Source organism: Centroberyx gerrardi, chromosome 3, assembly GCF_048128805.1.
Source record: "Centroberyx gerrardi isolate f3 chromosome 3, fCenGer3.hap1.cur.20231027, whole genome shotgun sequence".
Lineage (NCBI taxonomy): Eukaryota > Metazoa > Chordata > Actinopteri > Beryciformes > Berycidae > Centroberyx > Centroberyx gerrardi.
This window is the reverse complement of record NC_135999.1, coordinates 2,388,918-2,411,051: the sequence shown is the minus strand read 5'-3', so window position 1 is coordinate 2,411,051 and position 22,134 is coordinate 2,388,918. Positions and strand designations below refer to the sequence as shown.

Below are 22,134 nucleotides of genomic sequence, written 5' to 3'. Positions count from 1 at the left end.
TCAGTGTGAATGTAGGTCCAGAATTAAAAGGCTGAGCAGAAGCGATCGCCCTCAGTGAGAAACTGTTTTCACTGACGAATCAGAAACTGTAGAGTTTCTACAGTGTGATCGATGACTGTACAGTGTGATCTGCAAATGTCAGAGTCCAGTAATGCTTTGCTATTTCCTAATTCCTTTTTTAGTAACTCTCAGACTGAAATGAGTATTGGTCAAGCGATGACTTGTCAAGTTAAAGTCTAACCTTTCCACCCGCCTCTTCTGATCACCATGATGCAGAGCAGCATGTGTTGCTTGGTGGTTGCCAGTAGGTGGCAGTGTCTCTGAGGGAAGGAGAAGCCAACAGCAGCCCCAGGGCCTCCTTCACCCAGCCTCCCAGCAACAAGGCTGTGGTCACCTCAGAGTTATGGAATATAGCCAAATATGAGTCAAATAAATGTGAATTGAAATTTTGATCAGATTTCAAACATAAAATGGCAAGTGAATTTGAATCAAATTGGAACAAATACATATTCTATATAGTCCCATTTGCTGTGATGATATATAATTAACTCTGACTACAAGAGGAATAATTGTGGCAGGTGAAAATTGACAGCGAGGGTTAAATTTCCACAATAAAACTTTAATTTATTCAATAAAGAAAAGACATTACTTGTAGCAAAAGCGTCTCACCCCTGACTGACTGACCTGAATTTGCCTCTTCGTAAGTTTCCTTGACCAAAACACTTCCGTGGCCCTGTATGTTGCACCGCGCCATCGGCCATATTTCTGCAATCCGCCATAGAAAACCTATTTGTTGACATGATGGTGTCTCTGCAGGCTTTTATCACCTCACTAATGCATAGTAAGCGTGATTTCTCGGGACCAGGCGGCTGTCTGTGTCAGAAAAGCCTGTCGGATGTCCTTGCCGATCCATACGATTTTGAGGTGTGACGTCATTGATATGCTGTCGATGAAATCTATCAAATGTGTGATAACTGACGGTGACAGTGGTGGCGATGATAGGCTTTGATTGGTTGTATTAAGGTTTAGGCTATTTATTTCTCCACAGACTGAACTACAAGAAGCTTTATCTCCAGTCAGGGAGCTACTCTGGTCCATTTGGAGCTGAGGCATAACCGATAAATGGATGGAAAGGGAGAGAGAGAGAGAGGAGAAGAGATACTATAATGAGATGGACTGAGTAGGGAAGGAAGAGCTGGAAGAAACACGAATAAGATGGAATAGGAGGAGACTGAAATGATGAGTCTCTCTCTCTCTCTCTCTCTCTCTCTCTCTCTCTCTCTCTCTCTCTCTCTCTCTCTCCCTCTCTCTAATTGCTCTGTCTCTGGTAATGCACTCCTTAATGCACACCCAGGGATATTCCCTCTGCCCATTACTACACAAACACACACACCGTGGCCATCATTACCACGCGATCCCATGATGCATCACTCTCAGCCTACACAGTCGGCAGGGCGTATTCTCTCGTTCGCCAGACGAGAGAGAGGGAGTGTGTGAGACGAGCGTGTGTGCGTGCATGAGCTTTTTGTACTGTATGTGTTTGGATGTTGTGGTGGTCGAACCCAGACCCTAGACTGACCGAGAGAGTGTGTGTGTGTGTGTGTCCGTGTCCTTTCTTCTGTTCTCCAAGTTTTCTTTTGCACACATGTATTGCATCTGGTTATTTTGAAAGTATTTTTGTGTTCAGAGGATGAATGAGCGTTTGCGTTTGTATGCTGTGGCGTTAATGAGCTGAGCATGTCCGAGAGTTGAGTGTGTGTGTGTGTGTGGGGAGAGTGCGGATGCCATGTTGAACGTCGTAGCTGCCGCCCCCACACTAAACGGAAACTGTTCTCTTGCAGTGGACAAGAACAAGCCTCGGGGGGCGCCGGCAAGAAGCGCCAACGCCAACGCCAACGCCAATGCCAACGCCACCACCGCACTGGTACCAGCATCTACAGGCGGAAACAACCAGAACCAGCAACAACCTCCGCCAGACCTGGTATGTCCTCTTCTTCTCTACTTTTGTTTCTGCAGGTGGCGCTCTGTTCTTTGTCTGTTCAGCCATGGTGGCTATCACTGCTCATGCTAACTATCCAGTTCTTCTTCTGTTTATTCCAAACAAACCGGAAACGCATCACTTCCTGTGCTCCAGAGTATTTTTCCCGGGAAAGACCTACCAGACACCGGGTGTTTAGAGCAGCAAATGTAAATGTAGTACTGCACAGACCAAGTTCTGCACATGGTCTGTGCAGAATCTGTACATGTTGCTTCATATCTTAGGGATGTGTTCACTAAGCTAGATAAGGTGCAGGTGGAGATTATTATCACAGCCAGTCAGAATTGGAGGTACAACTCTTATACAGTGATAATTCTGACTTGTGAGCAGTTTGTAACAGACTAAAGGGTTCCCAACTGTCATGGGAATGAACAACTGTCAATGGGTCACTTTACCCTGCAGGGGTATCAGTAAAGTATCCCAAAATCTAATTATTTTTTATTTTCTTTTAGTTTTAACTTTGATGAACAATTTTTGTGAACAATTACTCTATTGATGATTTCTTGAGTAATGATTCCAGGCAGACACAAGGGATCAAAAATAACACGCAAAGAAAGTAAAATAATAGGGGCGCCCCGGGGGCTCACCGGGGCTCAGTCCTTCCCGCAGCGACCCGAGTTCGAATCCGGCCCGCGGTCATTTGCTGCATGTCCTCCCCTCTCTCTCTCCCATGCCTTCCTGTCTCTCTCTCACTAACTCTGTCGAATAAAGCATAACATTTTTTTTTTTTAAATGCCAAGAAAGTAAAATAATAGTGCAATAATTCATATTTACCTGGAGCAGGTTCTGTGTTTATGGGGTCCGACTGGTGAGTTCCACTTTAGAAAAGACGCAAAAGAAACAAAACCGTAGGAAACTGCAGACTTTATCAAAGAACTTACGCAGTGTTTTTCCTCCTTAGGTACCGGACCTGGTGAACGCAAATGGACCGGTAACACCAGTTCTCCCGGTGCCACCCGCCGATACCACCCACACTGGGTCGGGAACCACCGGAACCTTCGGTCTCGGGTTCAGGGCAAGAACCGGGTCGCGAACCAGCCCTAAAGCGGGATCCCGCCTGCAGAACGGGTCCAAGCCCGGCGCGGTGGAGGCCGGTAGCGGGAGTCCGACGGCAGCGGATGGGACGGTCCAGGCTAAACAGAACCAGAGGAAAGAGCAGGCAGAGAAGAAGAACCAGGGCATCAACCAGCTGAGGAGGCTGCTGGTCCAGGGGAATAAGAGAGTGGAGGCTCTGGCTACGGTCATCCAGCATCTCTTCACTGAGGTATTTGAGCTATTTCTACCTTACATTGAGTGAAGAAAATGTTAGCACCATCTGCTCTTTCCATGAAGTAGACTTGACTACACATCTGACTAAACTCTACATCTATGTGTGATTGACTGCTGTGCAAATTCACAAGGAGTCAGGCAGTGATTTTAGGGGGAATGAATGGGATGACACTGTCCTTGGCACAGATTATGAATTGCAAATTCTAGATTTTAAGCTATGGCAAGCAATTTTGCACGTTGGTGGCACCAAAATGCAACGAGAGGTAACTTTCAATTTTTGAGACTTCACTATATGTGGCCTTTTAGGTCCTCAGCTCTTGGGTAACAATATGTGATTGGCAGATTGTGTTTCTAAATTTAAGACTTGGTTGTCTAAGCAGAATTCAATAGTCATGGTTCATTTCTGGGAAATTATCATTTTACCAATGATACATCTGATCGATTTTGTGTTTAGATAATCACAGCTTGATAACTAGCTAACCATAGTATCTGGTCCAATAACCATCACTGTCCTGTTGTTAACACACCTGATGAGCACATTAGCTAATGTATCTAGTAGAAGCTAACATTAGCAGTGGCTAGTAGTCGCATGTTAACATTGACATTGGCTGCTTTGCTAAATGAGCCTGCTGGCTAGTTAGCTAGCTAACAGTTTGTTCAGGTTAACTGAGCTGACTCTTCTCAAGTTACAACTCAGAGTGTTTTGGAGTAGAGACTAGGGCTAAAGACAAGACAGTTTACTGTGTCACAGTAACCTACATTTGGAAACAAATCTGCCTTAATCAGACTATTCACTTATAACAATAGTGAATTGACCTCTATTTTTCATGCCTGGCTGTTATACGTTTAGACATTATTTGTGCACAGCTATCTCCACTGGACCTCCATGATGCCACCAGCTGTGGTTGCTAGGAAAGTGATGTACTATAACTGCAAAGCCCCTATACCGATAAACCTTGTAAGGAGACATCAGTAAACTAAATGTTTCTTCTTAGTATGTGGTGTGATGGTGAAGAGGTTCAGCCATTGTTGTTGAGTCCAGCTTCTCACTGCTGCTCACTGCTGTTGAGGAGAAAGTTTTGTATGTATATTGTACTTCCCACCAATGACCAGACCCACGACATACAAATAATAATTTTGGCAAATAAGGCAAATCAACAGTGTTTCAGTTAGAGGGGATGGGACACTCTTTTTTTTTGTTGCAGCCCCACTTTGTGATTTAGGCTGATAAGATGGCTGTGTTTTTACATAACAGTGTTGCCTAGTGCAGCTTTAAGGGGGTAAGTAAGGGGAAATTAGCGTTTATCTCCCCACCAACCTTTCCCTTTGGCTAATTTGAGCAAAACACCCACATACTATAATTACAGCATCAATCAGCAGTTGTTGGTGATATAGCAGTGTTGCTATTTAGGGTGTTGGTTGAGATGGGTCGAGATGCTCGGAGAGGCGGAGCGGAGTAACGGCTGTTTTCAGTAGGAAGCATCGCGGCAGCAGGGAGAGGCTCGTCTTGAGTCCACACCCAGCTCCCATTAACAACAACAACACACGCTGCCACGGATACAGGCTGCTGTCAGGCTGCTGAGACTGATGTGTTGATGGACTGGTGTGTGTGAGTCTGTGTGCGTGAGAGCCAAATGTCCTCGCACGTATTAGCAACACAAGTGTGTGTGTGTGTGGTATGTAATAACTGTCTGATTGTGGTTAGCTTTACCTACCATTACCGCCTGCTGTTTGCTAAAGCTGATGTTGCTTTGTCGCGGTGTGTGTGTGTGTGTGTGTGTGTGTGTGTGGGTGTGTGTGCTGAAACTTTAATGATCTCCAAGGGGAAACTGGGCTGTCACAGCTGATAATAATAAATATTTTGGATACAGCAGAGAAAAATCGGATATTAGAATGGAGCAAATGGGCGTTATAATGGGGGTTTTATCAAAGGAGGAAAACTTTGCACATTCTCAGTCTAAAAAATAATACCCAAGTCAGTTTCTAGTGTGGTGGGCCGTTTGATCAGAGGCTGAGCGTTAGTGACTGGTCCAGCCAGACACCAGGATGTGTCAATCACAGAATCCCGGACTTGGATAGGCTACTGAGTAAATATTAGCTCTTTGGTTACCGGGACTCCTGATTTTGTGTTTGCAGTGCATAATGGCACGTCAAAACGCACGAATGATGGTTTCTTGCACTTGCGCTTCAGCCTTCGGTCCAAGGAGAGTTCCGAAAGGTTAGAAGATTCAGTGTGTGTGCATTTTGAATACTTATGTGTGCATGTGTTTTCTGTTCCATTGCAAACTTGTGTGAATCAACAGTTCCGACAAATCTATTCACTCTTTGATTGGCTCTTTCCACTGAACTGGTAATGGTTTATGGGGAGAATAGCATTGATGCCTACAGGTGTTTCCTTGGCCCCAGGTGACTTTGTACATGCACACACACACACACACACACACACACACACACACACACACTCATCAGTTGTTTATGTCACCGTACAGGCTTGGCTTGTTCCTTGTAGCTTCCAGTGAATCTAACAAGTTCCTGTAAATGCTGTAGATTTCATAACTTGACCCTTGTAGTCACACCAAGCCCTACAAAGTGTGTAGTAGCATGTAGTGTTTTTTATTCTACTTATCTAACTCCTCTCTATATAAAAAGCCTCCATAAATTACCAGCTATTTTTGTTAAGAAGCAGCATCTTTGGTGGCTGTAACGTGTTTTGCATACACAGAGAATATGTAAATTTGAGAAAATGTCCATTAATTTTTTTTTTTTTTTTTTTTGGTTGCTGTTTTGTTTGACGCTGCTGATATAAAAATGTATTAGGTAACTGTTTATAGTTGTTTTTGATGACTGTTATATATTTTTATGAAACTACAGTATAGAAATATAGCAAAATATATTATAGCAAAATATAATATCTCAAAATTGAGCAACCATTTTCACCTGTGCTGCCTCATCTTAAGACCTGACGCTGTCTAGAGAGAGAGAGAGACAGCTGTCACTCACACACAAACACACACACACCTCTCCTTAGTGAGTGTGTGAGAGGAATGTGATAGCTGTTATCTGCTTTCATTTCTCGCTCTGAGAGAAAGTAACCCATTATCTCTAGAATAACCTGTTATCAGCACTCAGAGATAACAACCCCGCACATGCCGCTGTGTGTCTGTATGTGTGTGTGTGTGTGTGTTGCATAACTCTCCAGCATCGGCTCTTTGAGTATGGGACTTATTAAAATGCTTTTGTGCAACAAAGTAGGCCTATTAACCCAAATGCCCCCATGGACCTTTTTTTCCAGAACATTGTGAAAGCGCGGGATTGTGACTTGTGAAAGATTGTCTGAAAGAGCGTGTTTCCATATTGTAACCCAGAATCACAACAGTGGTTCACAGTGTAGGATCCCCTGTCACTGGGTTATTGATTAGATAGATGGACTGGTGGAACGAGGGAGTTAAAGCGGAGGTGAAGGGAAAGTGATGGATAGAAGGAGAGGGAGGGGTCGAGGAATGCAGCAGCTGCAGCTGAGACCCTGGAGCTCTTTGGTTGTGTGTGTGTGTGTGCGCTTGTGTTTGAGCATGTCTGAGATAACATGTTTTTATCTAAAGCCTGAATGCCGCTGCTATCTGGGCTGTCCTGTGCACTCGAAAGCCAGAGGTGACTGGTGAATATAAACCGACTGAATGTATGAGGGTTAACCACGGTTATGTGACGCGGAGGGATATCAAACATTGGAGTGATCCAATTAAGGGAAACGTAACTGCTGCTTTCCCTTGGGGGTGGGAGGGGGTGGCTGGAGGGTGTTTGGTTTAGTAAAGGGGGTGGGGCTGGGGTTTGGGGTGGGCGGGGTTATCAACATATAACCCCACATATTAAAGCTGCACTGTGTTTCACACCTTGGCGGCCCCAAATGGCAGCGAGCGCTACCCGCTTGAATTTGTAGGACTTCAGTACCCAGAAATCCTGTAAGGTGACGTCGGTAAACAATCTCTCTCTCTCTCTCTCTCTCTCTCTCTCTCTCTCTCTCTCTCTCTCTCTCTCTCTCTCTCTCTCTCTCTCTCTCTCTGCTGTCTAATATCTAAGCTAGACACACTGAGTTATGTTAAAACATGACACATCCATTTTTAGAGAGCAGGCACGGTTTTTGCGGTGTAGTTTGGCAGAAAGGGAAAGGAGAACGGGCGCGAGACAAACGCTACCCTGAATTTGCAAAAATACATTCCAGATTTTCCTCTCCTCTCCCATGCTGTGAAACCAGTAGCGCTTGGCGAACGGGAAAAGCCTGCAAAGTTCGTTTCAGCATGCTACAAACAAGAGATGGGAGTAAAGAAGAGAATGCAGATGCGCCAGTTTTGTGTGTAAATGCATAAAGGTATAAAGAGAACAGAGGGGGAAAAGAAGAAACCAAAGGGATGAAGGAGGTGAATACATTAACTCTCTGCCCCTCGCATTCCACCGCACGGCGTTGTAGGCAGTCCGGCGGAGGAGGGAGGAGTGAAAGAGAAGGAGGAGGAGAGAGGGAGGATAAGAGAGGTCTGTGGTCAACAGGTAGTAGAGAGTGGGAGGAGTGCAAGTGGTGAGAGAGAGAGAGAGAGAGAGTTTTGCGGTGTGTATCGTCTACAAGCGACAGAGGGAGGGAGGGAATTAGTGAGAGAGAGAGAGAGAGAGAGAGAAAACACATTTGCTGTGTGTGTGTGTCGGTCCCAGTAATGCGGAGGGACAATACGTTTTTAGCGGCGTGCATGCGTGTGTGTGTATGAGTGTGTGCGCCAGGTTCACCGCAGCATGGGCTCCTCGGCCAGCAAAGCCCGTCTCAAGACCCCCCCTCACCGCCGCAAGAAGAAACGCAAGGTGTGTGTGTGTGTGTGTGTGTGTGTGTGTGTTTACTATCCTCATACTGTAGCTCTGTCTGGTCTCTCTCTCTCTTTCTAACAGCTGCTGCTTGTCTTGTCGGTTCCTCCTGGTTCAGGAATTCCCGGAATATCACAGAGTTTAGAGAGTATTCCAGCCAGGGAAAGTCGGGGGAACGGTGGGAAGCCTGAACTCTTTCATCCGTTTTTCTTTATCTCTCTCCTTATCGCTCTGTTTTTACAGCTCGTCGTCCAGTCTTCTTCTTCCCACCCTCTTTCAAAGTAGCTCTCTTTCATGTTTCTCCAGTGTTGAATGCTTTTTCACAAGCCGTATTTCTTTTTTTTCCTTTTTTCTACCCCTCTCTCGTTTTTCCTCACTCTTTGTGGCCTCTCCTCTATCTGCTCTTTCACTTACTGACCCTTCAGACAACAGATGGGCTTTATGACTCTGTGTGTGTGTGTGTGTGTGTGTGTGTGTGTGTGGTGTGTGTGTCTTTTGAAAGCGAGAAAGGGAGAGCACAAGCACCCGGTTTCCATTGTAAATTCCACCATTCCTGCTGTTGAGACAGTTCTGGAGTCTGTTTTGAAGTGCAGCAGTGCACTTTGGTACGCTAATCAAGTTTGGTAGTCCACGTGTTCATGACTACGTGTGTGTGTGTGTGTGTGTGTGTGTGTGTGTGTGCCGGAGGGTGTAGCCTTGTGTCGTACAGAGACATCGAGACGGTGTTTATATGCGAAAGAATGTCGAGCAGTGCGAGAAATATGCAATGGGCTTTTCTTCTCTGTGCGTGTGTGTGTTTTTTAAGTGTCTCTGGGCATGTATTTAAAACAAGTGTCTGCATTAGCTTAACATAACAGCGCGTTGGTTCCAGTTTCCCTGCCCAGATGCTGGTTTGCTGAAGCGGGGATGTGATATTTCAGGTTCTTTCGTTTGTTCATTCCTAATTGTTTGCCCAGGGAGCTTTTGCTGAGCATTTTCACAGGTTGTCCTATACAGGTCTGGGAACGTACTGAAAAATAATTTGGTGATTTACGGGGCATTACACAAAAAAGTTGGGAAAAGCATGGAAAAATATAGTTTTGCTGTCCCGATTTACATATGACTACACATTTTCTGTGGGTTTAGACGCCTGCCATCTCACATATTCTGATATTTGCCACTGTGAAGAATAATATTCTATAGAGTGAGAGTGGCAGAATCAGTAGGGGAAAGACGACTATCTGTGTAAATCATACTGAACACCAAAATCTTCAAATGTAGAAATTAAGTCTGGAAAAAATCTGATTTGTGACCCTTGCTAGTCCAGCCATTAGGGAACCACTGGCTCCTCTTCCTGCAGGGTTGCATTCCTGATCACAACCCCCTTTTTCACATCTCCCTCTTTGCATTTCCTTCAGCAATCTCTGCTCATGCTGCCGACTTCGAGTCACTGAATCTTTTCTCCACATCTCTCTCTTTCCGCAGCGCGAGGAGGCCCTGAAGCAGAAGAAGCAGTTGTCGCTGGAGTTGGCAAACCTCAGAGATGAACTGGGTAAGTGGCGCTTTTCAAAGCAGACACACATTCCCCCTCTCTCTTTCCCTTTTGCATATGACACATGCATATGAGGCTTATCGAGGAGAGGTCAACTGCCATTCAAAACACATTATCTGGTGGCTGTTGTGTTGCGGCGTGGCTGCTCTTCATTCTCAGCAAAAGGTCCAAGGCGAGTAAAGCCTACAGCGCAGGCCATAACGTGTCCAAATGTGTGCGTCGGTGCATACGTGTGCGCATACGTCCGTGTTTTTTTTGTGGCTTTGCACGCACAAATGGGTTTGTAAATGGGTTTGAAAGTGCTAAGCGTATCATTTTAACATCAATAAATCATTACCAGGTTCATTTTGAGATATTGGTATAATTGTGGTAAACAAATGAGACCATCGTCGAGAAGATTGTCAGCCTCTACTCTGCATTTTACATCGGGTGTTGAATTCGGAGGGAACCGGGTCGGATTTTGGCGGGAAATCTGCTGGACTGCTTTACGGCACAAAACGGGAAGAGGGTTGTTCTTCCAGTGCAAACGCAGCTAAAGATGAAAAGCGATTGATGTTTCATATTATATTAATATTCCTAATTATTTATGAATTATCCTTCTTGCTCTTTAAAACAGGCGGGGGGAGGGGGGCAAGTAGCGACGCAAGTAGCGACGCAAGTAGCGACGCAAGTAGCGACGCAAGTAGCGACGCAACAGGGTTTATGGGAAATGTGGTCTTAATTTTGAGGAACACTAGCACTAACAACACCACTGGTGTCAGATAGAGGCAACCAATCATCTTCACCATGGTTTCATTATACAAAGATATCACAATGAATTTGACAATGGCATATTCATGTTTGAAAAAATGCTACACGTAGCACCAAGAACCAGTCTACTGGCATCGGTATTAATACCAGTGTGTTTCAACTTCAAATAGACTGGATTAGAGCTCACCACTGTCACTCAACCACTGATCTTCAAAATCCTCTCAACTCAAGTCAAAGCACTTAACTGGCAGACGAGCAAGACTGCAATAACACCAGATAATCCACCCATATAATGCAAGGTGTCCGCTGGCGCAATAGGGAATAGTTAAGAAAATAGTTTGTGTCTCTGCTTTACGTGTCTGCCTTTCAGGTGTGTTATACAACAGTTATGCCGTGTGTGTGGCAACCCGCCATTTAACTGTCAGTGAGAGAATGCATGGCTTCAGCCTTAATGCTTACACACAGTGTGTTTACAGAGAAAGAAGGGAGGATGGTTACGGGAGATGGGGCAAGAGCATACCGTGCTTTATAATTACGTTTTAGGAATTCATTATGATTTAATCCACTAGCAATTAGACAATGTAATAGTTACTATTCTAATGATATCACTCTCACCACTATTATCATTATTATATTTATTACATTATGATATAACATTATTATTTATGTAATAATAATAATAAGAGATTATACACACACCCACACAAACACATGCACCATAGAAACACACGCACATACCTAGACACACTTAAAGTACATATGTACACACACATGCTGTCTCGTATGTACATAACACATAGACGTTTACACACACACAATGTACATAGAAATGTGCACTGACACACACACACACACACACACACACACACAAGGTTAAGTGTGTGTGTACGCAGACACGCACATCTGCTCTGAATGGCTTCTTTTCTTTGGCTTCCATATGCACTCTCAGACTTCCCTCCAACATGCCCAGACGCGCACACACACACACACACACACACACACACACACACACACACACACAGGCCCAACCAGGCACCGCAACATATGGCACATCTCCTCGACCACATGACATATAACACAGCACTGTCTAACACACCAAATAGCACACACACACACACACACAGTGGAGGAGTAGCTCTCTGAAAGTCAAAAGCAAAACTCTCTCTCCCTCTCTCTTTCTCTCTCTCTCCACTTTCCCTCCATCCGTCATATTGAGCAGCAGTGACTATAATCTTTTCTTTTACTGCGTGTTTGACCTTTGGCTCATCTCTTTACACACGGGGCTGAGGAATGTCAGCAATGTATAGGTCCTGTGCTGTCACACCACACACACACACACACACACACAGCTGCGTCTGTTAAACCTGCATGCTTTCCAAGTCAAACTCTGAACGGGAAAGACGAGTTTCCTTTTTTCATTGGGTAATAATGTCTATTGTGTGGATTAATAGTTTTCCTGTGAAGTTACTGTAGAGTTACTGTATCGTAACTTGAACCATTAAGAACAGGTTAGAGCAGCATTTCTACAACCGTAGCTCGGGGGCCAGAGATGTAGAGGAGGGTAAACCCACCTAAACTACCTGTATCCAATGACAGAAATACATAGTGTACACCATATGAAGTAGGATCACACTGATGTAAGTCATATGAGAACATCTGTTAAGGGGGAAAAAAAGCATTAAGTAATGCTTTTCTGAGGGGTAATAAGGGGGGAAATAATCTGTGAAATTTAATAAATAGTTTAAGTAGATTTTAATGAAACAAATGCTAAAATCTGAAAAAATGTGCTGAGAACATTTCAGAAGCTCCAGGTCAGCGATGCTGTTTAGACCAATACTGCTGAGTTAAAATGTTTGCCTCAACAGGTTAAAGTCACTTCTTATATCATCGCCATGTGCTTATGTAAAAGACTAGCTGTTCCTGAGACACTGTAAACCTAAACATGTCCGCTATAGCTAGGGGAGGGGATTCACCTTGGCTGACTGACACCTTCGACCTTTTTATCGGTTGGAGTTTTATTGCTACCCTGTCAACAGGATGAAGAGAGCTGTGACGAGCTGTAGGTAAAATGAACCTTGAGCAAAAAAAAAAAAATTCTCTCCACAACCAAAAATAAAGGTGGAAGATCTGGATTTGAATTCAGTTTTTACACTCTTATCCTACATTCAAACGGGAAGCATTTGCATGAGTTTGATCACTTTGACTTGAAAAATAAGCTGCGAAAATGGCATAAAGACGTGCAAGCAACAGAAGCAGCAGGGCAATGGTCCACGGAATGAGGACTGTGCATGCATTCACGCTGTCTCTAATTTTATTTTTGCGTTCTGTCTGAAGGTGAAGTTGCTTTGTCCTCTTGTTCCCTCATGTCCCCATACTAGACCCCCCCGTTGGCAGACATTTTATTAGGGTTATTGGGGAGAAGGGGGGGGGGGGTCCTCCTGAAATGATGTCATTATTCCACACCACCACCTGCCAAGCACCTGCCGCCACACACACACACACACACACACACACACACACATACACAAACACACACACAAACACACACACGGAGTACGTGTTATCCGCTCTATGATAAAGAGCAGGCCTGTGTCTAAGCTGGTCACAGCTGTTGGCTTTGTGTCTCCATCACCACAGTGACAGGCGTTCACACTAATACCATAGGGGTCTATTCAGAGGGAAATGGCAACTGTCACTCGCTCTACAGCCAATTGTTACTACATAGCGTTATAATCATAATGAGTTAGAATGTTTTACTACATTCAGAATGGCAATGGCAACCTTTGTTCACCAAGTGCATTAAGGGACTTTAAAGGAAAACACTGCTAAAGTATTAGCGTGGAGCTACTATCACTCAACATAGTGTATGCTAAAGTGTTAGCATGGAGTTACTATCACTCAACATAGTGTATGCTAATTTGTTAGCATGGAGCTTTCTGTCACTCAACATGCTGAAGTGTTGTGAAGCATGGAGTCTGCTGTCACTCAACATAGTGTATGCTAAAGTGTTAGCATGCAGCCTACTGTCACTCAACATAGTGTACGCTAAAGTGTTAGCATGGAGCCTACTGTCACTCAACATAGTGTACGCTAAAGTGTTAGCATGGCACTACTATCACTCAACATAGTGTATGCTAAAGTGTTAGCATGCAGCCTACTGTCACTCAACATAGTGTACACTAAAGTGTTAGCATGCAGCCTGCTGTCACTCAACATAGTGTATGCTAAAGTGTTAGCATGGCGCTACTATCACTCAACATAGTGTATGCTAAAGTGTTAGCATGCAGCCTACTGTCACTCAACATAGTGTACGCTAAAGTGTTAGCATGCAGCCTACTGTCACTCAACATAGTGTATGCTAAAGTGTTAGCATGGTGCTACTATCACTCAACATAGTGTATGCTAAAGTGTTAGCATGCAGCCTACTGTCACTCAACATAGTGTACGCTAAAGTGTTAGCATGCAGCCTGCTGTCACTCAACATAGTGTATGCTAAAGTGTTAGCATGGCGCTACTATCACTCAACATAGTGTATGCTAAAGTGTTAGCATGCAGCCTACTGTCACTCAACATAGTGTACGCTAAAGTGTTAGCATGCAGCCTGCTGTCACTCAACATAGTGTATGCTAAAGTGTTAGCATTTTTTTTTTTTTTTTTTTTTTTTTTTTTTAGCATGGAGCTTACTATCACTCAACATAGTGTATGCTATTTTTTTAGCATGGAGCTTACTATCACTCAACAGTGTAGGCCTATGCTGAAGTGTTAGCATGCAGCCTACTGTCACTCAACATAGTGTACGCTAAAGTGTTAGCATGCAGCCTGCTGTCACTCAACATAGTGTACGCTAAAGTGTTAGCATGCAGCCTGCTGTCACTCAACATAGTGTATGCTAAAGTGTTAGCATTTTTTTTTTTTTTTTTTTTTTTTTTTTTGCATGGAGCTTACTATCACTCAACAGTGTAGGCCTATGCTGATGTGTTAGCATGGAGCACTGGGTCCAACAATCTACCATGGACACGCGAATGATTGTGGTTTCTTTGTTGTCATTACTTAATGGGTAAATTTGACCAACAGGTCAATCTCCCAAAAATGTAATGTATTTAACCCTTTCACATTGTGTGAGTGCTAAGATCCACAGTTACAAGCTAAGAAGCATGGTTAGAACTTAAGACCATGTCCAAAAATATGTCCAACTCTCCCAATAAGTTAAGCAGAACAGGAGTTTCACTTGCAGTGCTTTTTTTTGCAAGTATCAACCTATAACTAATAAGCAGTGAATACAGAGATTGTTGGCAGATGTTTTATTGTTTATGTGGATATTTTCCCAGATATTTCACATTCACAAATGTCTTAAACCAATATGGCATGTGACGGTAGGTAGAAACAAAGAGGGAAGCATGCATGTGCTTGCGAGAGGAGAAATTAGTCATGAGAGGAGTGAACCCTGCCGCATACCTCTGAGTTGACTTGCAGATGTTTTTGGGGTTGGATCGCACGTCTGCCGTACGAGTAATTAAACTGGAATGTGGTTGTCAGGGAATGCTGAAGGACACAAACGCACACACATTCACACACACACGCACAGAGAAAATCTGCTGTTCATTACCTGTTGAAACACTGACTCCTCGAGGCATGTCCCATCTCAACACAATCTGCATTCTTGTCTTCACATTGACATAATGCGATGTGACCGTTGCGTTGTATTGCTGCGTGCGCTGGCTCTCACACTGTAGATGATGGTTTAAAACAAAAATATTGAAATAAGTAGCTTAGTGATGTCTTTGGGCCTCATCTGGTCCCCAAGCCATCCAAATCCTGCCCTCACATGGATTTCCTACTGATACATTGTGTAATAAGTAGCCAATTCCCAAACTCTTCAACAAGTCATTTGGACTAGTATAGAGTCTTAAAACCTTATTTTCCTGAAAACAAGTGGGAAAAAAATCTGTCAAATGTGAAATAATTCAAAATTTTCCAGGGCAGTTTCACTTGTTTTGAACATTTTCTTAAAATGAGGTGGCCCATCTTATTATTATCAAGAGACTAACACTTGAGTCAAGAATATTCTTGAATCTCGTTGACTTGCCTTGGAAACAAGTGAAATTATCACACCTCATTTGCTCAGTACTGCACTAAATAACTTCAGATGTATATTTTTGCAGTGCATCAGTATAAAAAAAGTGCTTTTTGTAGCTCCATGCTCTAATACCATACTTCAGCTTTCCATACCTTGGTCTATCCTTGTATTAGTGTTTGGATTAGGGATCAGGCCAGTAGGAATGTGTCAAGAGATTCACTAAAGCCTGGTTTCTTAAACTATGGGTCGAGCTACCAAAATGGGCCACAGACCTGCTTCTGACGGGTCCCCACATGACAACGGTTGTGTTTTTCGGGCAAAATCCTATCAATCTTTTTTTGGAGATACTCGACACGAGAACATTTGGGAACCTCCGGTCTAAAGTGCAACAGAATAACTGTTTTCTCCTCCTCCTCTTCTCTCTGCCCAGTCTCGTCGTCCCAGTGCTGCGACCGTCTGCAGAAGGAGAAGGAGGAGGTGCGCGTCAACTTGGAGGAGGCCTTGAAGAGCCTGGAGGAGCAGCACAGGGAGGAGCTGGTGCAGCTGGAGAACAGGTATTGACCTCTAGCCGACGCGCCCTTGAGCTAGGGTTAGGGTTCTGACAGACGGATGAGGTTTTTCCTTCACTTGTCTGAACTATTCCTCACTGTGACGTATAAAAAGCTCTACATTTGAGACAGTAGAGATGATGAAGGGTCAGGAAATGAACGCCGCCATTGATTCCATTTGTTTTTAATCTCTGCAAGTACACTGTGTCTATAATTGTGCCAATGTTTTGGCTTGTTTGTCTCAGATTGAGGAGTTTTTACCAAACGGAGTGGGACAAAGTCCACCAGACATACCAAGAGGAGGCTGACAAATGTCGGACGCTGATGGAGCAACAGGTCAGAGCACATACCGACACACACACACACACTCTCATACACACACTTTATCAAATGTCATGCATTCTCCACATTATTACAATTACTCCTGATGTGCGTTTAACAAGTTGTTGCGCGCTTGTCTCGTAAAATTTTTTCCCTCTTACGTCTCTCCCATAAAATCAGCTTTTATTATGAAATAATTGCAGAGTTGAACACGAACAGCAAACAAAGACGGCATTGCCGCACACAATGCAGCATGACATTTGATACGTGGATTTGATTATAGAATAATCTACTGCTGTACACCTAAGATGGCTGCCTGAGAGCCTTTAGAAAAGAGCATCGTCTTATGTTTGGCTTTCTGAATCTCCAGCGCTGTATCTGAGATCATTTCAACATACCGGCCAAAGACGCCGTCGAGAGCGTTGACTTGAATGGGAACGTCTGCGCTGTCTAATTAGGTTCTTTGAGTTTAGTATTCAACGTGGCGGCGGCACCTCCAGAGATGCTGTCCCGCCCTCTTCAGCCTGAGCTGTGATTGGTTAAGGGGAAGTCGGTGATGCCATAGCGCGACTCATAAAAGCTGTGATTTAGTAGCCCCCTGATCTCATAACCTGCGCTGGCTTTCACTGTCACACACACACACACACTCATTCTCTCGCCCACTGGCGTTAGCACACACCACCCAGCTGCTCATAAAAAAATCTCTACCGGAGATTTATGACCATCGCCATGGTTACATCTCTGATGCCGTTGATTGAAGTCAAACACACTGCAGCATGAAGAACACGGATGGGAGGTTGAAGTCATTTTCTAGTCACAATCATCACACTGGAGGTTTCAGTACTTTTCATCCATTTCTGCCTTTTTAATGTACAGTGAGTTCGAGTAGTTTAAGTTCAGTATCGGTTAGGGATGGGACCATATGCTTATCTCACAATACGATTCAATACGTGATATGGGGATATTGTTCAATGACAACAAAGTCGGACTGCAGAATTATGTTTATTTCTGAGACACAAATCTGTCTAGAAGTGGCATTGGCTGCGAGAATGTAAACAATTTAAAAATGTCATTAAATGTCAAATAATATAATATGGATGGAGAGCTTGTGAAATTGTGATGGTCAAGCGTCTCATTTGTGATTACTACAGCAGAATAACATGGAGCTGATATCACCATTCATTTTCCTGCCCCACGATATGTATTGTCACATTTTTGCATTGCGATGGATTCAATTTGGATATATCGTTCCATCCCTAGTATCAGTAGTGATGCAATGGTATCAGTGCAGTCTTTAATATTAAAGCCATCTGCACGGCGCCCTGACCTGTGGCTGTGGTCTTCAGGTGGAGGAGCTGAGGAGCCGACAGGAAGCAGAGAGGAAGAACCAGGAAGCGAGTCACAGCCAGAAGATGGAGTCGCTCAAACAGCAGCATGAGACCTCCGTACAAGGTATGTCAAGGACAACAACAAAGATGGCAAGCACTTTAAAGTGTATTTTCCAGGTTTGTCACCGCACACTTGTCAGGAGCGTGGAAACGACTGAACAAATTCTATATTTACGTGATTTATATTCCTTTAAACTATTCAGCCTCTTATAGCAGCAACTATAGTGAAATATTTTCCAATTCCAGGCCTAAAGCAAAGATGTAATGTTATCATTCTTGGTGCTAATACCTTTGCGTGTGTGTGTTCATCCAGAGCTGAAGATGACCCAGCAGACAGACCTGCAGAACCTGGAGAAAACGCTGAAGGAGACCGAAGCCTCTCTCTCTGTAAGGGACTCTCATGTATTAAATACATACAGTATGTTTTCAAAAGTAGATATACCATTTTTAATAAACATAAAACTAGCTGTATCATCTTTGTCATTTTTAGCTTATCTAGTCATTTTAACAAAGTAGTTCAACATCCAATAGTCCATAAATAATGCATGTACCTGGAAATGCGTATACCTACTTTTAAAACACTGAGTATATATATACAGTATATTTGCATTTCAGTAATGTCACCGATGCTCTTATCTAGGGCTGAAACGATTCCTCGAGAAACTCGAGTAACTCGATTACTAAAAATCATCGATGCAAATTCTTTGCATCGAAGCTTCGTTTAATCCATATAACTATATACACACTCAGTGTTTCGCACGGATGATTATTACTGTTGCACAACGCGCTGGAGAAAGAGAAAATAGCGAGGGGCGAAGAGAAGAGACAGGCCAGAGAAAACGACAGAAAGTGTCCAAAGTTTCGGATCCAGTGTTGCCAACTTGGCGACTTTGTCGCTAGACTTAGCGACTTTTCAGACCCCCCTGGCGACTTTATTTCTCAAAAGCGACTAGCGACAAATCTGCCGACTTTTTCTGACCATGGGAAGCAATGTTAATGTGTTGAATCCCAAAGCATTTGGCAATAAATTGGTTCGGCTGATGCCGGTTTTCTCTACTTGCTTGTCTAATCCAGAGAGGTCTGACGATCACAGCGTAGCTCCCTCCCTCCGCTGAGAGCAGGGACTGTAGGATAGGGTCCACTTGTAATTGCTACCGGCGTACGCCGAAACTGGCCCGGGTGGGCGGAGTCAGCACTTAATATTAAAACGGGATGAGATGAAGGCTAGTAAAGAATGCACGTTAATTATGGCTATATGTAATGGCTAGTTAAGAACGTAAATCAATATGGTGGCTAGTTATGATGTCCCTAAGTTAGCTAAGTTTTGCTCAAGAAAATAACCACAGAAAATAAAATGCTGCAGTCAATTTGTGAAAGCCTGAGCTTCATTCATGTTATTATTATGATAGTCACACACACATACACCCCCCCCACACACACACACACACACACACACACCTACTCCCCTCACAGTGATGCATAAAATACCCCAGAAAGCAAAATATCAGGTGGTGTAAGTAGCAATTGGAGCCTAAAATGCACCAGTCCAATACAGCAGGTATATTCAGTTTAGTTTGATTGCAGTGAGTAGGGTCAGCAGGTGTAGGGCAACCCTTCAACATAGTAAATAAATGTACATTAGCCAGTCTTATGAACTTGTATGATATTTAGGCCTAGTAATAAATATCAATAATAATTATTATTTCACCTCGTTTTCAGTAAATCACAGTGTCGTATGGACAGCTTCGTGCGGACAGCTTTTCTCTTTCGTATATTTGCTATTGCTCTTTAATAAAGCAAAAGTATTTCTTATCCGATTACTCGATTAATCGATGGAATAATCGGTAGAATACTCGATTACTAAAATAATCGATAGCTGCAGCCCTACTCTTATCCAATGAGTGAGCAGTTAAGAGGTTCAGTGTTTTTTTTTCCCCGGCTGTTGGTTTGTTAGAAGATTAAAATTGACTCCCTAAATTATTCTGGAAAAACCGCTGATGGTTTTTGACGGGAAAATTATAATTTAGTAGGAATCTATTGGCTCTGCTGTGATACCATAGCATTCCAAAACTCCCTGCAATTTAGCATCGGTCGAATGAAATACTGTCGTCCGGTATGTCAGAATGTTATGTTGGGAGCCAAAAAGACACCCCCCCCCCCCATCCTACATTTGAATACACATATTGCCAACAAAATCACTTTTTAAACATGTAATGCATCAGATCACATGACTTGGACTCGAGTCACAGTTTTAATCGCTTGAGACTTGACTTGATGCATGAAGAGAAGACTTGAGACTTGACTTGACTTGGGTTCTGGTGACTTGGGACTTGACTCTGACTTGTACTTTGATGACTTGAAAAGGTTTCTAAAGTCTTGACTTGAGATCTTGTGTTTGTGTAAATGACTTAGATTGAAAGTGATGAGATTTGTTCCAGCGGACGACTGAATTTAAATTCTGTTTTCTGAATTTGTATGGAATGATTGAATTTATTGAAGTTGAAACTGATTATAGAAATCAAGCTCTTACCAAGTTGTTATCCTATTAAAACCATATTGCATTGAAAAGTCCTAGATATTTAGGTTTCTTTAAGATATTAAATTGACTGGACTCTTGATTTGTTCTGACTTGACTTGCTGTTCTACAGTTAGCAAGGAGCTAACATGGAGCAAAGTTGACTTGGTCGCACCTCTGTAATGCATTTTCCCCAAAACTCCATTCATGATCCCTTTTGCCGATTCTTTTTGCTGCCGATGAAGTTCAATTGCCAAGAAAACGACAGTTTGCGATCCACACAAAGTGGTTTTAATCTCACTGTGTGCTGGCCTTGTTAAACCCCACTTGTGAAAAAAAGCAGCTACTTCATTAGTTGAACACTGAACACCGAAGATTAACTCCCTCTCCTCTTCCCTCCATACCTCTCTCCCTCCCTCCCTTCCTCCCCACCAGGAGAAAATAGCAGAGCTGTCATCGGAGAAGGAGGCCCTGAATGAGAAGCTGAGAGCAGAGGAGGAGAGGAGGCGGCGGATACTCACCGACAAGAATCTGGTGAGTAATATGAAAATCATCATTCTTACCCTAATATGCACAGTGAGCTAAAACCACCGGCATGAGAACCGAAGAGCAGTGAACCGTCATGGAGGAGATGGACAGATTTGGTCTTCTGCTGAACATGGCTGCCCTCTGCTGGTCTGGAATGGCATCACACAGAGTCTAACTGAACTGTCACTACTGAGGACACATATCAGAAATGTGCAAGGAAATGGATAATAAGAGCAATAATAAAATGTGTATATCACTTAGAAAAAATCTATGGAAGTAGCATGTAGCAGATGGAAGGAGCATACATACAGTACAGAGGTGTGTCCAGAAATATGGACCAGCTTCATCTGCAGAAATATGACTTTTTTGCTTAATTTTTTTTACAGTACAACATGGTAAACATTAGTAGACACAGATGTAACCACACAATAACATTTTGAAAAATTATACAAGTATAAGACGTCTCATAAATATGATCCACAATCGTTAAACTTAAAAGATGGAGAATATAAGATTATTTAAAACATTAAGGTTTGTTACATCCATGTTTTCTTGTCAGCTGGCTAGCTGCATAAGATGCTGTTTCAGATGGGTTTTGAATGTATATTTATTTTCTATACATGTGATTTGAATTGGTAAGGAACCAAGTGACCCAGGCAGGGGAGTCATAGGTTGACCATGATGTTCCCTTCAGCCTGTAATCCAGCCAGTGTAGACGCTGCATCTTCATTTATCTGCTGTATTATTTTCCGTATGTCCGGTTGTTATAATGACTTATTCTATTATCCTGCGTCCTTGCCTCTGCTGCTGCAGCGACCCAGTTTCCCCCGCAGGGATCATTAAAGTTTCATCTGGCCTAATCTAACTTTCTGTCCCTTTCCTGCTCCCCGTCGGCAGAAGGACTCCCACACAGTTTACCTGGAGCAGGAGCTGGAGAGTCTGAAGGTGGTGCTGGAGATCAAGAACAACCAGCTGCACCAGAAGGAGAAGAAGCTCATGGAGATGGACAAACTGGTGAGGGAGGGGAGCAGACAAACACACACATATATACATATATATATATATATATATATATATAGATGCTTATCTCACAAAGACACCAACGCCTAAGCATACACATATGCACAAGGGTTAGGCTGCTGTATAGGAGGATATTGATCTGATCTGGTCCAGTCAGTGTGGTCCACCTCCGATGATGCAGTTTGATTGATTACATATTTATTGTAGAATTGATCAATTGTACACTGGTTGTCTATGGGAAGCCCTTAACCTGAATCGATGCTAATGCAACATTGTGATCAGATTCCACGCATGTATGTATGAATAT

At 43.3% G+C, this 22,134-nt stretch overlaps 1 protein-coding gene across 1 annotated transcript in view; it reads left to right on the top strand.

The window, feature by feature from the left end:
- LOC139911788 (uncharacterized) overlaps positions 1 to 22,134 on the top strand; it is a 52,387-nt gene that overhangs the window by 27,612 nt on the left and 2,641 nt on the right. Inside the window, exons 5-13 of the mRNA XM_078289813.1 lie at positions 1,842 to 1,981; positions 2,940 to 3,302; positions 9,614 to 9,680; positions 15,938 to 16,061; positions 16,301 to 16,391; positions 17,723 to 17,828; positions 18,078 to 18,151; positions 20,715 to 20,813; positions 21,705 to 21,821. Coding sequence (XP_078145939.1) covers positions 1,842 to 1,981; positions 2,940 to 3,302; positions 9,614 to 9,680; positions 15,938 to 16,061; positions 16,301 to 16,391; positions 17,723 to 17,828; positions 18,078 to 18,151; positions 20,715 to 20,813; positions 21,705 to 21,821 — 1,181 coding nt within the window. The remainder of the gene's footprint in view (positions 1 to 1,841; positions 1,982 to 2,939; positions 3,303 to 9,613; positions 9,681 to 15,937; positions 16,062 to 16,300; positions 16,392 to 17,722; positions 17,829 to 18,077; positions 18,152 to 20,714; positions 20,814 to 21,704; positions 21,822 to 22,134) is intronic.